This window comes from Canis lupus, chromosome 1 (assembly GCF_048164855.1).
Source record: "Canis lupus baileyi chromosome 1, mCanLup2.hap1, whole genome shotgun sequence".
NCBI classification, from domain to species: domain Eukaryota; kingdom Metazoa; phylum Chordata; class Mammalia; order Carnivora; family Canidae; genus Canis; species Canis lupus.
In genome coordinates, this window is record NC_132838.1 from 31280582 (window position 1) to 31297833 (window position 17252).

Sequence of the window (17252 nt, forward strand, 5' to 3'; positions counted from 1 at the left end):
ACACTCTTCTAAATTTATGATGAGGAACATTCACCTCATATTTTGAAAAACATGGGAAAAAATGGACTTCCAAGAACCAACCAGAACACTGTAAGAAGTATCTCCAATCTACCACCTGCAACCTGTCTTCACATTTACCCACGCCATAAGAGATTTAACCTATAACCCATGCTGGAACACCATTGTCAGCTGGGAAGGTGGACAAGGGGAAAAGAAGCAACTGCTTGCTGTCCCACTACCTGAATGGAAGAAGATCCCATCTCAAGCAGGAAGATGGAGAAAGATGAATCTTCAGCTAAACCACACAAATGCTCCCTGGCATCTGCACCTACAAGAGATCTGTTAGTCCTTTTCCCTCTGCTGGCAGCACCAGATAGATGTTGTATGGTATCTGTGTACCGACAGGGATTGGTCATTGAGGAAGAAGTCCAGGAAGCAGACCACTAGAATCCCTTAAAGTCCATTCAAAAATTGTTACTGGATACCTAAAATAAGCAAGACTCTTAAAACGTTAAGGAAAAGCTATTTTTCATTTTATCCGATGTTCTTATTTTGCCCCACTCAAAGAATCTTTTTAAAAGTCCCTTCCCCAGACGTGAAAAAAGAAAAAAAGCAAGACCAAAAACTACAAACTAGAAACAAGATTAGAACACCTGGTTTATTGGGGGAAAATTCATAATGAAAACTGCAGTTGCTTATTCTGCAACTTACAAAATAATAATTTGATATATAAAATGAATTGGTTTTCATTATGTAAGTACAAATGGTAAAAAAAAAAAAATCATAGTCAATGTGATATATCATCTATTTGCCATTCACGGGAAATCTCACATCCCTGAATTCTCCTGTTGTGTCTTATACCAGATAGTTTATATCTCTTTTTCCAAAGACGACCAGGTTTGTAACTACATTTAAGTTGTTGTTTACAATTGCTATCTACCAGAAGCTGTGTCTATATGATGAGAGCCCAGTCAACCTGAGATGAATAATTCAAGTCACTTCGTCTCCTTGGGCTGTTTTAATGTTACTTTGTGAGAAGAATGGCATTCCTAATGCTTTACTAAGCAACCAAAGCATGCCTATAGTCGTGATGAATTAGACCTAGCCCATCTTTTAATCGGTCTACTGTGTTCCTGAACATATAGACACAAAAGAGTACAGATTTATTAATGTAGCATTTTCCCACACCCCAACCCTATAAACCACTTTCAAAGAGAAAATTTCATCTTAACATTTCACTACATATGAAGGCCTTACTATTGCAGCAGGCTTTGACTATGAAAGAATACTTTCCTAGATGCCATATCAAGTTAATGTGAAGCTTCGCAAAAAAAAAAAAAAAAAAAATTACTTAGGATATTAGTTAGAAATTCTCACAAACGATATGCATTTAGGAAACTTTCACTTCTTTAAATAAGTGAAGGCTTGGAAAATATTTACTTTTTGCATTTCTTTTAGAATATTTGGTCACTGACATTTTTTATTAGTATCTCCCTCTTTTTATTGGCTCTTAATAGATTCAGTCCATTCTATCTGGGAAAAACAGAAACTTGATCAGGTCCAGCCAATCTTTGAAGCCTTCTTTTTTTTGCCTTATACATGGTTAAGTTTCATATTCCTATTCTTTTACAAATGTATAAATGGTATGCATAGATATAAGGGGATATTAGCATATTACAGGTCATTATTTAAAAGAAATAAGTTTTGTTTACAAAACATATATAAAAGATGAATATGAAACTTTAACACCATTTAAGAAATTTTCCCCAAAATTTATTTTAGCATTGACTAGTCTAATGATATGAACATTGCCTACAAAATGGTTTCAAAGGATTCTGGGAAAGACAGTTTCTTGCTCTGGGATCCATCTTGGCAGCAGCGTTGTCTTCTGCTCACTCCCCACCTTAGGCAGATGTGTAGAAGTACCTGGGCTTAGCATTGCCCAGAAGATCATCTTCATAGTTGGGAAGACAACAGAAGAAGAAGGCACAGCCGATCAGGATAATCGTGGCCGCCCACCCAAAACCATAGGCCCAGTTATAGATGTAAGTGACAGCAGGGTTGTCATGAAGGTTGAAGGTCTGGGTGTACTTCACAGGATAAATTACCAGGGAGATGATCTGGAATACAGCTAAAGGAAAGAAAAACATCCCAAAGTGAATACGGATCCATGAATGAATGCATGGTAATAACAGATTAACTCCCTCTTCCACCATTGTTTTTTGCCTTTAAATAAGTGTTAAATCCACTTCATGCTAATGAAAGGGGTTGAGGGAACCTATCAATCATGAGCTCAAACAAGTTATTGACTATTGTATGTCAGATCTGGCACTGACCAGAATACTGAATATACGAAAGACAGAAAGCAATTAGAGAATCTCTCTTTGTGCCTGTGCAAGCATTACATTCACTCAAGTAGAAAATGCAAAACTATGGTGTATAGTAGAAAGCAGGGTGGCTCAGAAGAGTACTTTTTCACTTGGTATTTACTGTGCCAAACACAGTGAATATTTTCAGTGTTAACAAAAATAATATATACACATATATTTGATGATATTGATATTTAATAGCACACCATTGGAATATTTATTTAATAAATGAGTGACTAAATGAAACAAGCCAATGATGTGAATGATCAATGTAGAGAAGCACCAGAAAAGTCTGCAGAGGAGGCAGGAATCTGAAGAATAAATAGAAATGGAGAAATGGAGGTTGGAGGAACAGCATTCCAGGCTGGGGGAAGAGAAATAAAATAGGAGAGTAATCATCCTGACTTGGGGGAGTGTAAGGAGGATATAAGAAAGAAAATACAGGTCAAGAAGATTTCTAAACTCTTTGGTATAACAGTCACCTTATCACAATTAGTATTAGTCATATTAATATTTTAAGCAACTTAAAAAAATAAGAACTCAATTAAATCTACTTTTGTATTATTTTTCAATGAGCATGCATAACTCTATGAAGCTATAATGAACATCCACATGCTATGCTGTGTTCTGCATTCTTTTCACATACTATTTCCCATGTCCACTGCCACATCATAAGGTATGAACACATTTTCACTCTGTAACATTAAGACACAAGTCTACACCAAGAGGTGCCAGGTGGCCGCGCTCCAGGGAGTGTAGAGTCCTCACCCCTACTTTCCTTTTACCTACTTTTTTCCCTATCTTCACAGATGTAAACTAAAGTTGTTTTCTTTTCCTTTTTTTTTTTTTTTTTATTGCTAGAAAGGCCATAGGTGTTTCTACATCTTGATTCATTCCTTCTATTTCTCAACTCAAAATATTCCTCTTCTCTGGCAATTTAAGAAGGGTGATCTCGGTGCAGATCTTAAATATTTCTGTTTCTTACACACTTTAAGTGGCAAACTCTTACTTGGGAAGTTTGTTATCTACTGCAAATATTGTGTAAGACACTACATTATTCTCTAATTCCTCTGGTCGTAAATGTTAAATATTGTTCATCACCCATTTTGGTCCATCAGATGTAGAGTTTGTATAGCAATTTGGATCCACTTCTGTAAAATCTAAATTGTATCAGTGCTCAATTTTTCTGATGTTAACCCCAAAATAAATATAAAATTAAAAATAACTGTTTTTGTGAAGTAATTCTTAAAAGTTGAGTAGGCCCTAATTCAACATTATTACCACTAAAAGTACATTGAGATTTCTAGGCTTTTCACTCCTGTAAAAACTTCTCATTCTACTTGTCAAGCTCTCAAGGAAAAGAGGAGTATTTAGTCATAATGTAAAATAAGGACACAGAATTACACAAGGCAGTATGCTGTGAATCTGTGAGAGTTCATAGAACCAGTCTTCCTGAAAATAGTAATTCTTGCAAGCCTGTCAGCTCAAGCTGGTCATTCCTAGATCTTAATTTTTATTTATTTTTTTATTAGTAATGTGTTTTTATTTCCTTGAAATTTCAGTACCTGTTAAGATGGTATTTTATCTCCAGCAAAAAATCAATAAAGTTTTACTTAACATTTATAGAGGGCCAGACACAGTACTTTTCACATATTACCTCACATAATCTTTTTAAAACTTTTATTTAAATTCAACTAATTAACATATAATGTATTATTGGTGTCAGAGATAGAGGTCAGTGATTCATGAGTCTTATAGACTCATGATGTCAGATCTTTTTTTAAATTATTTATTTATTTGTTTGTTTGTTTTATATCTTCATTTTTTAATGCTAAGATGGATAAAAGAGTTTTACTGGGATTTTTTTTAAATGGTGGCAAAATATATACAACATAATACTTATCATTTTAATCATTTGTTAAGTGTACAACTCAGTAGTATTAAATACACAGTGTTGTGCAACCATCATCACTATCTGTATCTAAAACTTTTTCAATATTCCCAACCTAAACTCTGCTTACCCCATTACCCACCCCGCCCTCAGCCCCTGGTAAGTTTGGATCTCTATAAATTTGCCTATTCCAGGTACTTTATATAAGTGAATCATAAAATACTTGTCCTTCTGTGTGTATACCTTGTTTTTCTTGGCATAATATTTTCAGATCCTTCCACACTGTACCATGTATCAAAACTTTATTCCTTTTAATGGCTGAATAATATTCCACTGTGTGTACATAAATATTTAACCATTTTGTCCTGATGAACACTTGAGTTGTTTCCACCTTTGGCTATGGCAAATACCACTATGAACATGTGTGTACAAGTATTTGTTCAAATCCCTGCTTCCAGTTCTTTGGGATATATACCTAAAAGTGGAATTCCTGGGTCATATGGTAATGAACATTAATGTCCTAGTGTGTTTCTAATGGTGATTGGAACAGGCATCTAGCTAGTCTTCTAAGATGTGTGGAAGAAAAGATATCAAGTGTGTTTCCTTGATAAGGCCTTATAAATTTAACTATGAAAGCCAAATAGAAGTAGAGATGGGATTCAATAAGATTCTTCATGTTTTGTGGTTCCAAACTGCTCCTAATTTTAAAATATTATTCTAAAAGGAAACTCTGAGACAGAAAGAAAACCAGAGTAAACCTTATGTTCAATCAAGAGAAATGCTCAAATATACAGGTGAAGGTTGGGCCTGCACAGGTTGGTTCTCTGAGCCACCCCCTTTCTCTGAGCCAGGGTCCTCCTCCCTCTCCCCTACTCTCCACCCTCCCCCCGCACTCCCAACTCATCCTGCCCTGGGCTCTGGGAACACGTTCCCTAAGCTCAGAGAATCCAGCACAAGGTGGTCTCTCTCTGGGCTCCTGCTTTACCTTATGTACCTCTCCTAAATCCAAGGCTTCTGACCATGTGCTCACTCTATACCTGCACCCCAGGTCTGTGGCTGGATTTTTGCTTTGATCCCAAGGGCCTAAGTTGCTATGTCAAACAGACCTGTGGCCTTAACCTTATCAGCACCTTCTCTTTTCTCTTTGTCAGAAAAATCCAGTGATCCATCTAAATTCAGTTCTGTGACTGAGGTCCCTAGTGCCAGGGACCAACGGAAATTTCAAATAATTCTTGGTCCTAGATTCCTAGTTCTTGTAGTCCATTAATCAGTGTTCACTCTGACCACAGCCACCTGCCTCACTCCATTTCCCACCCCTCAGAATCAGCTCTATGATACAAAAAGGCAGTTCCAGATCTGGTCTTTCCTAGGGTCTCCCGTCCCCCTGCAGAAAACCTTTCCATGACCTGGGACATAAGACTGTAATACACCTTCAATAAGTAAGATGGCTCAGGGACATCCCAGTCCCCATAGCAAGGGGCTCACAGGAAGCCAGCACTGGGACACCCCATGGAAACAGCACACTGTGTCAGCCCTGGTCCCTCCAAGTAGGGGTGTTGCTGGACGTGGGGTCACCTACAAGAGACAGCAGCATGCAGCGTGGATGGAGAACACAAGATATCATCTGAGACCTCCTCCAGGAAGAAAGGCACCTGGACCCTAAGGAACACATCTCTGTTACTTCTGCCCCTGGTGACACATTTTCTGACAATAGACCTGGAAGTGTAATTGTCAAGAATGGTGGGTTGGGCAGTACTATGATGATGTCTATGGAAGGTATGAATGAAGAACCGCTGACTTAGTCTTACCTGCCAGGGCCAGGAGGCCTCCAATCACTCTCAGGAAGACGAGCATCTGGGGTCCGCAGAGGGCAAAGAAAGACAGGATGAAGCAGATCACCAGGATGATAAAGCCACAGAAGAGCATGGCGGCCGCTGCCCTTCCCCATGCTGTGGGAGAAAAGAAACCGTGATTAATAAGATACACATGCCAAATTTAAAAATCCCTTATCAAAGTATCAATATTTTCGTTTTTTTTTTATTTTCTACTACCTATAGTTGGGTGAAAGGAGTCTTTTTGACAGTACTTACACATCTCCATATCTCAAAGGGAGAAGTAAGCAATTCATATGGAGGGCACTAATAAATTGCTTCCAGTAACGTCTTCTACCCCCAGATTTGGGGCAAATGTTTCTATCTTTGAAACGAAAGTTAAAATTCATTCAACTATTTCTCATGTAATAAAGAAGCCATATAAACAGGTATATTTAAAAGGTTTTCTCCCTCTCCCTCTGCTCCTCCCCCCACTTTGTTCTCTCGTGCTTTCTCAAATAAATAAATAAAGTCCTTTAAAAAATAAATAAAATAAAAAGTTCACACAAGTTCTAACATAACACAACCATAATAAACAACATTTTTAGTGTTGAACAATTAAATTAGAATCCCTTTAGCAAATGGTTCAAATACCTTTAAAAAGACCTTTGTTTCATATTAATGTCTGGTTCTGTGCCAAAATAATCATTGAAAACCTACTTATGGCCAGGCAGAGAGGTGAGCTAAAACAATTTAATTATAAAGAAGCTGTGATTTTTATAACAAGTTTAGGTGCACATATATCCAATTGTCTAAATTTTAACTTTGCAATTTATAGTGCAAGGATTCTTAATTATGGATATGAGCCTTATAAGCAACCAAGATGAAGTGAAAATTGAGTTCTGGGTTTGAAAATCCTCACGAGTACCTCCTTGTTTTACCTTGAACCTGTAGAAACAGGGAGAGCCATGATACCCAGGCTAACAATTCCAGTCAATAATTCCCATTGTGCAACCTGCACTGATTTCAAAAATCTCTTCCAATACAACCTGCTTTCTGGAGGGCATAACTAACATTGATGACATAATTGCTCTGTGCCAGGCACTGAGCTAAGAACTTGGCATGCATTCACTAAATCTTCACAATAACTTTTGATTTATTTTATTTTATTTTGTTTTGCTTAAGAGAGGGAGGCAGGGGAGGAGCAGATGGAGAAGGAGAGAAAGGTTAAGCAGGTTCCATGCCCACTGCAGAGCCTGACACAGGTCTTGATTGTGACTTGAGCCTAAATCAAAGGTCGCACGCTTAGCCAAATGAATCACCAAGACACTCCCACAATACCTTTTAAAGGTTCATATTATCATTATTTCTTTAGTGGAGTGTCTGGCTTGCTCAGTCAGTGGTGCATGCGACTCTTGATTTCAGGGTTGTTAAGTTCAAGCCCCATGTTGGGGATAGAGATTACTTAAAGATAAAAAAATCTTTATCATCATTTCTTTAGAAATGAGGATCTAGTAAGGCTTTGAAAGTTCAAATGACCTGCCCACAGCCACAGAGCTGTTAAGTGATTCAATCAGAGTTTGATTTCAAGCTTGGTCTAAATACAACACATGATTCTTTTCAGATATATAATTTACATCCTGGAAAATTCACTCTTTCAAACAATTCAGTGGTCTCTACTATATTCACAGGGTGGTGCAACCAATCATCACTTACAATTCCAAAATTTTCATCACCCCCAAAAGAAGCCACATATCCATTGGCAGTCACTTGCCATTCGTCTCTCCAGCTTCAGGCAACCATTAATCTAGTTTCTGGCTTTACAAACTTGTCTATTCTGGACATTTCCTAAAAATGGGGTCCATACTGCATGGCCTTTTGTGACTGTCTCCTTTCACCTAGCCGAAAGGTCTTCAGGGCTGTACCAACATTTCATTCCTTCTTATGGTCAAAAAATATTCTGTTGTATGTAGAGCCCACATTTTATTTATTCTTTTGCTGATGGAAGAACATGTGCTCTTAACCTATCACTCTGTATTGCACTCGAAAAAGACAGTCATGTGCACATCTGCCCTGGTTTTGCTCCTACTGGAACACAGCTTGGCTGACAAATGTCTCCTCCCTTAATGATAGATCATTTGACTGGCCAAAGGAAAAGGATGTCAGAGAGCCGAGAGGAGCCGGGGCTTGGAAGCCAGTTGGACCTCATTTATACCCTGCCTCCACCACCAATTAGCCACCATCAGCCTGCACATCTGCTAACCAGGATGAAAAATGCCTTCTTTCAAGATTATTGTGAGGATGACAGCTCTTGTGTGAAAGGGCAGGGAGTTAGGAATTCTCTGCCCCTTACCGTTCAAGAAGTTTCTCAAGTATGCCTATGACTTCTCTCCAGGATCTCAAGTTTTTTCATTTTTTCCCCTATATTGGAAAGTTCTGCATCATCACATTCTTATTCCTCAGTTACCCACCACATATTTACATCTCCATCTGTTATAGACAAGCCTGAACAAAGTTTCCCTGTTGATTCTCTAATCCCCACGCTCCTTCCAGATCTTCCTCTAGGTTTATGAATGACTGAGACATAGTAGGTTATTAAGGAGAAGAAACATTTTTATATGCCTCAGAAATACCACATTTCCCCACAAATTATCCCTTAATATCGCTGCAGGATGAGGCTGAGACAGTGCATGAGTGGGCCTAATTTATATTTATAATTTTCCTTACTTTCCTCCAGACCTTTTTTCTCTTTCTGGAGATCAAGAAGAGATCTTAGGGGCAAGGTAAAATAGAAATGTGTTATTTTAAAACAGAAATGAACAAAGCCAGAATGTGAAACAATCTCACTTTTGCCTTGTCCTTCAAGTAAGGGAAAATGCAAGAGAAGGGGACCATCAGACCATCTCAAAGTCTAGTCCATAGACCACTGTGTCAAAATCATCAGTGGTGCTTATTAAAAATATAAATTTCTGCAGTTTCCTCTGACCCACTGAATTAGAACTCAAGAGATAGTACCCAGGAATCTGCACCTGACTGACATTTCTTATAGCCATACTAAAGTTTAAGAAGAACTAAGAGAGATGATTAATCTCATAAAAACAGATGCAGTACTGCCAAAAAGGAGAGCATTTTATTTTCAGTATGTGACCCACTGTTAATAACAGTCACATTTCTATGGATTTTTATGGCTACTACTAATCACTACATTCAATTAAATCCAATGATTAAAGTCAAGTAAGCAGATACTGATTTTTCCTTTTAAGTTGAGTTCACAGGTTAGAAACTGTGCAATAAAAGGCTATATATCTGTATAAACATGCACAGGAATGCAAACGTAATGAAAAATTGCATATCAGAATGTGAATTTTCAAAAATAACAATAAAACTTCCTAACAAGGAATATATATTGATAACTTTATAGTCACAGACTAGAGTTTTAAAAATATAGCTATGAATAGTAATATCAATAATTATTCCTATTTATTTGGGGAAGATAATACAGATTTTGCTATTACTACTTCCTCTAACATAATAGCTGAGGTGTGATTTACACTTAGTTTCAAATACTTGAACTAAGAAAATAGAAAGCCAGTTCACCTCACTAACCTGAAGCCAACAGGTGAACACAAACAGAAACACAGCCCATTTTAAGAACTTGGTCTATGCTAGGTTAAATAATTCAGTAGTAACTTGTTTACTCAAAATGCTGAGTCTACAGAAAATCAAAACAGCAAATTAAGTAGCATTTTGTATTGAGAAAGGCTTCCCTAGAAGTAGAACACGTATAACCTGCTCTTGCAGCATGGAAACACCCACACTGAATCATTTAACTACCACTTAAGACTAAAATCTAGGCAAGGTTTTGAAGATCTGGCTGATGAAGACAAGTAAGACAACCTGCCTTCTCATATCAATGACTATTTTGCTATAAAATGATGAGATGGACCCTGGTCTAAGCAGGGTCATTCCAGCCCAATATTCTGCCCAAGAAGGCCGACAGCCATGTAGACTTATGACATGGCATATCTCCATGACAGACATTTTGAAAAGTTAAGGGGTGTCTGGGTGGCTCAGTTGGTTAAGTGTCTGCCTTTGGCTCAGGTCATGATCCCAGCATCCTGGGCTGGAGCCCTACTTTGGGCTGGCTCCCTGCTCAGTAGGGAGCCTCCTCCTCCCTCCTTGTGCTCTCTCTTGCTATCTCACTATCTCTTTCTCTCAAATAAATAAATAAAATCTAGAAACAAAACAAAACAAAAAACAGTTAAGTCTGTGCTCCAAATACCTTTGGTCTCAAATACCCAGAATGAGCTTAATACCTACAAATTTACCCAACCCTTTTGGGAACTATTTATATTTTTATATTATATCATGGTCTAAATTATACCATATTTACCAACCCCAATATAAAAATATCAGCTTTTAAAACTTATCCTACTACTTCTTCCATGATTGAACAGATAGATGGTCCTTGGCTCTTGGAAGGCAGTATGTCCATCTTTATTCTGAAGAAGTCTGCCCTTTATGTGCAAAATTTTATTGCCTTTCCTAATTGCGGTTTGTGATAGAGAGCAGGGAAGATTCTCATCATCAATTGGCACTCTTTGAATTGAGACCACAAGTCGTGCTCAAGTACTCCAGGTAAACAGATGCTGTATTTCTGTGCAGGAATGTTTCTTGTTTGTTCTTTCTCCTTAAGGGAAAATCAATCTGGTGTTACATATAATCTGTTATGTCCTAAATTTATTTTCTAAGTATCACTTGGAGAAGTTCCTATTATCAAAGAAACCAGCAGCCTTATAAATCCACTTTATAAGATTCATTAAAGATCCATTTGGATGGGCAGCCCTGGTGGCGCAGCGGTTTTGCGCCACCTGCAGCCAAGGGCCGTGATCCTGGAGACCCTGGATGGAGTCCTGCGTCAGGCTCTCTGCATGGAGCCTGCTTCTCCCTCTGCCTGTGTCTCTGCCCCTCTCTCTCTCTGCATCTCTATAAGTAAATAAATAAAATCTTAAAAAAAAAAAAAGATCCATTTGGATGAAGAACAGCTTACTTAATTTTGCTATCACTTGCAAAGATTCAACACTAAATCAAAACTAACAGTCACTAATGAAATCCTAAGTTTTTCCTAGGAAACATTTTTAAGTTTTTTGCATAAGAAAAATGCTGTATCTTTTTTCCAGTGACGACATATGAAAATACAATGTTACCCAAAAAAAGAAAGAAAAAAATACAACATTACAAGGTAAATACAGCTAGGAAAAGACCAGTAACGTCAACTACTAAGAAAGTAGGATAGATAGATAAATATAGATAGATAGATAGATAGATAGATAGATAAAATAAATACCTTGAATGCCAATCTAGAAACCATAAACTGAAACTTGTAAAAGGGAAAAAAAAACTTTGTAAGATGAAAACATTACTAATATTTTTAGTATTGTGGGTAATACTCTGCAGGCTGTCACCAATTTTTCCTCCAAAGTTAGTGTTTCTTTTAAGGGATTTGCTGTATTCTTCAGTAATTTCTCATGTAGGCACCCAACACTGACCAAGACAGTCTGGCCTAGCCCCTTACTCAGTGCCCTGCAGATACCAACCTGTCATCCAATTACAGTAGGGTCCCTTTCTAGAACAATCGATTCATCTAGTAATAGTACAAAGGCCCTACCTAGTAAATCTGAGCTTTTGTCAGATCTCATACTGCTTGTATAGGGTTCTTTATGTCAAACAGATTCTTTATATCAGAAATGAAAACTGGATTCATGACAAAAAAATTAAAAAGATCCTACCTACACAAACAAGATATATACAATATATAATGAATATACACATGGGTGGAACATATATTCAAAAAGACTGGTGCATGTCCAATGAGGAGATAATCTGCAGGAACAGAGGCCAGTGCTTCTGAAACCAGAAAAGTGCTTACAGATCACCCAAGGATCTTGTTAAAATGCAGATTATGATTCAGGAGGTGGGGCCTGAGACACTGAGTGTCCTATAACCACCAGATAATGTGGATGCTTCTGGTCTGGATACTTTGAGTAGCAAAAATCTAGAGGACAACTCGTAACAGGACTCCAAAAAAATCTACATCAGAAGAAGTGATTTTGTAGAAGCTTTAGAAGGCAGTAAAGCAAGGTCAGGGTCACATGGGATGGCATCTAGTTGGTGTGAGATTCTTTGCATGCCCCACATTTTCTCCTGAAACTGAACCTGAAGATAACTACTTACCACTGTGTTTTTATAGAACTGTGGTCCTTTCCCCCTTTATGGTTTTCTTTGAAAGTCTCAGTGGGGAAACCACCCTACACAGGAAGATGTGAAAACAGGGATTTCTACCCTGAACTGAGTAAAGATAACTAGCAGGGAATTGGGGATCTATCCTCACAGATTTGAAAGTTTGTTAGATGAAGGCAGCTGGGAAGTAGAATTTGCATGGAAGCGTATTGGAACTCCATCAGTGTAAGACAAGTACTTTTAGACAAACAGCAGTGTCCAGAGAACTGAGTTATGTTGTGGAACAAAGGGGAGAGGCTTAGCTTGTCACGGGTGGTGTTGATGAGCACAGGCTTTGGTGAAAGCTTGAACAGGTGCACTCTTACACCCTTCTTTATAGCCTAGGAGTCTGTGCCCGCTAGACGGAAGAAAACAAGTTAGGTCACTTAAAAGGGAATGGGGCTCTCTGTTGATTTACTGCTAAGTGCAGCAAGTGGACTAGATCACTGGTTCCTACACGTCTGGATTTTATAAGTCAATAGACATATATATTTTAATTATGAAAATCAACTGAGTACTAGCCAACTTTTTATTTTGTTAGGTAAAACCATGAACACACACACACACACCCAGAATAATCTATCCACTAATGCCTAATTTCATAAAATAATAACATTTCAATACCTCACCCTGCCTCCCAGCAAAAGAGCATCATCTCAACATGGTTCTTTAAGTCAAATTTAGCCTAATGTAAACCTATTAAGTTGGTACTTATCTTTCTCATTTCCTACATATTTAAGAACCATAGGGTGAAATGATCTAAAAAAATACTTCTTATAATACTCTGATTCCTGGACTTATCCAAGACCAATTTCATGTTAAAAACAAAACAAAACAAAGCCACATGCAATGCACTGTGTGGTATTCAAAGGCATCTGGTAAAGATGAAGCTCTGAACTTCTGAGTGCAGAGCTGAGGCAAGCACCCTTTGACTTAGCTGCACTGACTCCCCACTGCCATTCTTGGTAAACTCATCACCATTTGTCTCCACCCTGACAAGTAGGAGCCTGCTTGAGATTTGAAATCTGTATCATTGATATTTAAAATATGCTCCTGATGTGTTGTTTTCTTAAAACTGGGTAGGGGAGGGATGGGTGCCAGCAGAACAAAAACAGTATGCATGAATATGCATTCAAATGCAATTTTGCATTTTATTTATATGTGAAATTTGAATGATCATTTGGATGTTCTTTCCCCATTTGGACAAATATAAATGTGAGATTCTTTCAATGCTCTACATGCTCATAATTTAAAAAAAAAAAAATTAAGCAAGTATTGGTTAAGCTGGGTATTTACTCAGTTGTTAATATCATGTAAAGGCAAATATTCCATGTATAATGTGGCTCACTTATGAGGAAAAATGAGGTGATGTAGCAATCTGAAATTCCTTAAAAAAACTGTCAATAACCATGGGGAATATAATATTCTGCATTTTACATAGTTCTTAGGAACTATTTCCCTTTATAGAAACAGCTATATTATTAGGATTATTGCCAAGATTTGCCAGGAATGGGATCCCTGGGTGGCGCAGCAGTTTGGCACCTGCCTTTGGCCCAGGGCGCGATCCTGGAGACCCGGGATTGAATTCCAACCCAATGTCGGGCTCCGGGTGCATGGAGCCTGCTTCTCCCTCTGCCTGTGTCTCTGCCTCTCTCTCTCTCTCTCTCTGTGTGACTATCATAAATAAATAAAAATAAAAATAAAAGATTTGCCAGGAATGATCTGTGTTTTTAATAATAAAATGAACATATTAATGTTATTAATATCAATTAATAGAAAGAAATGGTCAAACACTTTGTAATAAGAAGATATATTTTCTTAAATATATTATATATTTAAATATTAAATATATTTTCTTAATAGTTACAATGGTAAATCACAATGTATACTTTCTAGTACATAATCAAGAAGTTTTTAAAGAGTAGATAAACACAATTCTCTGCACTGAAATACCATATTAACTAGAGCCATTTACCTTACTCCTTGTGCTTATACTTATGTGGGAGTGTGTATAAATCTTTTACTACATTTTAGATAAACCTCCTGTAAACATATTGTTTTCCACAAAGCCTTACTGAAGTTATCTGAAAATCTCCAGAGTTAAAGATGTCCAGAAAATCTCCCTACAGTGTAGAAATACACAATTTGTATACTTGTGAAGCAAAATTTGCCACGACAGAAAATGAAGTGAAAGTATAGTAAACACTCCCAACTCATCTCTGACCACAGTAGCCTGAGATGGACCTCTCTTTGGGGAGTTCACATCTATATGGTTCTTCCCATGGACACCTGATGACAGTGGATCCCGGATTCATGATTTGATTCTAGGTCATGAGCAAAAGCTGCGTCTAACACATTATTAGCACTTACTTATCTTTGCAAAGGTCATAGGAATAACTTAACTGGGAGGTTAAAGCCACCACCCACTTATGAAAATCGGTCTTGCTGCATCATAAAGGTAGTAATAGATTTTTCAAGACCTACTTGGAAAATTGAACTTTACCAAAGGCCAATTTCTATATCAAATTGAAATATAGTTTATCACTGGATCAGTGTTGTCTTTACAATTAGAAGAGTGAATGCTTTAAACTCCTAATTAAAAAATATCAAACCAACAAAACCTGCTCATTCTCTTCCATATACAAAGCACCATATCATTCTGAAGCTGGAGGCGCCACACCCTCCGAAGGTGAGCTCATCTTGCAAGTCAAGAAAAATAAAAACCTCATTGTGTGAGTTTCACAAGAGGACTGCAGTCACAGCCAAAACCTTGCAAGCTGGATCATGTCCCAGCAATAGTGCTGCTGGTGGCTCTACTGCACCTCCCTTCCAGTGGTGTGCTAAACTTCTTACTTCATAAGCAAGGGGTGGAGGAGGGGGTTGCGGCATGCTCTTTGGATCTGTATTAGTTTTTGTTCTCAAGCACGATTATCCAGTCTGTTTAAAAACACACTCGTCTAAAGCAGTCCTATTAAGTCCCCTACAAGACCCTGGGCTCCAATGCATTTTAACTAAAAGATACAGATACTTTACTTCAAAGAAATTAATTTCCTTTCAAAAGATCTGAGATAATAGAAACCCTGGCAGGCGGTCTGTTTGTTTTAAGAGAGGAAAAACACAGACTTTAAGGAAAGCAGGAATTCCATGCAGTCTTTACATTTTATTACCTGCTAATGAGGACCATGCACTCCCTTTGCGGGAAAGCACAAAGTGGGAACCTCCACACAATTCCACAGTAGATAAGATACAGCACCAAGCTCTGGATACGGGGCACCAGAACCACAAATAAACAGTGTGCTTGGAAGCCGTGGACAACTTTGGAGTAAAGAATCAAGTCAGTGGTCCTAGCAGGGAATGAAAAAAAGGCAGGGTAGTCTTCTTTCTGAGTTTAAAACTATTAAACTCAGTTGCTAAGGCCTCATTCAGTAGCATTTAGCTTTAAGTTTCCGACTATGCTCATACTTAAACTCTTGTCTCCTGCACCCCAGGCCCACATTGCTAATCACAACAGATCCCAGCTGTTCTCAGGACAGCCCTAAGCAGAGGGTGGCAGCAGACAGGAAAGTGCTCCTCTCCAGTCGGGGCCTATTAAGTGAAACACCCAGGCTGCCTTCATGCTGGAAAAATAAAACACTCCCTCTGAGATATATTAAACTTGTCAACTCTGTTTCATTCTGCTGGTGTAGAAGATGTGTTTGCTGCATAGATTACAAATCAGATTAAGATAAGTGAGGTTTTTAAACAGTGCCCTACTTAAGTCATAAAGACACTCCCTAAAACAAAAGCTAACCAGGACTAGACTGACGCTTAAAAATACTGTAGTACCTGCTGAGATCTAACTGCTAAAAACTTTGATGGAAAAGCCTTTTTTTTAATGGAAGAAGAGTTGCTTTCGCTTAGTTCAAGTAAACGAAAACACCGACCTCGGGAAGGCGCGTATTTTAATATTTATATTTTAATCTTACAAAGAAACACAGGAGGAGGTATAATGGTAAGAGATTTTGGCAGGTCTCCAAGAAAATACAGGTTGTCCATTACATTTCTTCTTCTAAAACTTTTCAATGCCTGAAAAAAATCACCTTTTGCATGTAACTGACAAACCCTACAAAAAACAGAGCTTACACTAGGGCCATTTCCGTCCAGCGGTGAGCCTGGTTTGGGCCACCCAAAGCTGTTACTCCGTTTTGTTCAGATCGGATGCCGAAACCTAAGCTCTAAACTTTTTTTTTTTTTTTTTTTTCTTTTTTCTCCCAGTCACTCACTACCTCTGCCCCAGTTCAGACCGTTCGCGAAGGGCGGCTTCGGAAGGCTGCGCCCGCCCAGCCGCAGCCCGGAGGGCTTCCCGGAGGCGCCGGCACTCACCGAAGTCCATGAGGCTCTGGCAGCCTTCCTCGTAGGACCCGCTGCCGCCGCCCTCCTGGGAGCATCGCCACCACAGCGAGGAGGTCTGGACGTGGTCGCTCGACTGCAGCCAGCCGCGGCCGGCCAGCGCGATGATGTCGAAGGCGATGGCGCTGAGCAGCAGCAGGGGCAGGATCCACCTGCAGCGCTCGCAGGCCAGGCCGCAGCGCAGCATCTCGACGGCGGGGCGCGGGGCGCGGGGCGCGGGGCGCGGGGCGGAGGAGCGCGCGGGGCTGGGACGCCGGCGGAGAGTGGCCCGCCAGCGCGGGCAGCGCGACAAAAGGGAAGGGGCCGCGGGGAGGCGGCTCCCGGGAGGACGCGGCTCGGGGCGCCCGGGCCCCACCTAGATTCCGGTGACTCACGGCGCGCCGCCCCGACCTGCCCGGCCGGCCGGGTGCGCGCGGGCGGAGGCGGGGCCGGCTCGGGTGACCCGGGCGCCGCGGAGCCCCACCCGCCCGCCCCGGGGCCCGGCCTCGCTGCCGCGGCGCGCGCCTCCTCGCC

At 39.4% G+C, this 17252-nt stretch overlaps 1 protein-coding gene across 1 annotated transcript; it reads right to left on the bottom strand.

The window, feature by feature from the left end:
* Window positions 1-639: 639 nt before the first annotated feature.
* On the bottom strand, window positions 640-17000 carry PERP (p53 apoptosis effector related to PMP22). Its single transcript, XM_072825086.1, has 3 exons — window positions 16713-17000; window positions 6069-6209; window positions 640-2131 (listed from the first exon to the last, which is right to left on the bottom strand). The coding sequence occupies exons 1-3, from the start codon at window positions 16924-16926 to the stop codon at window positions 1905-1907; spliced, it is 582 nt and encodes a 193-aa protein (XP_072681187.1). The 5' UTR covers window positions 16927-17000; the 3' UTR covers window positions 640-1904.
* Between the last annotated feature and the right edge of the window lie 252 nt (window positions 17001-17252).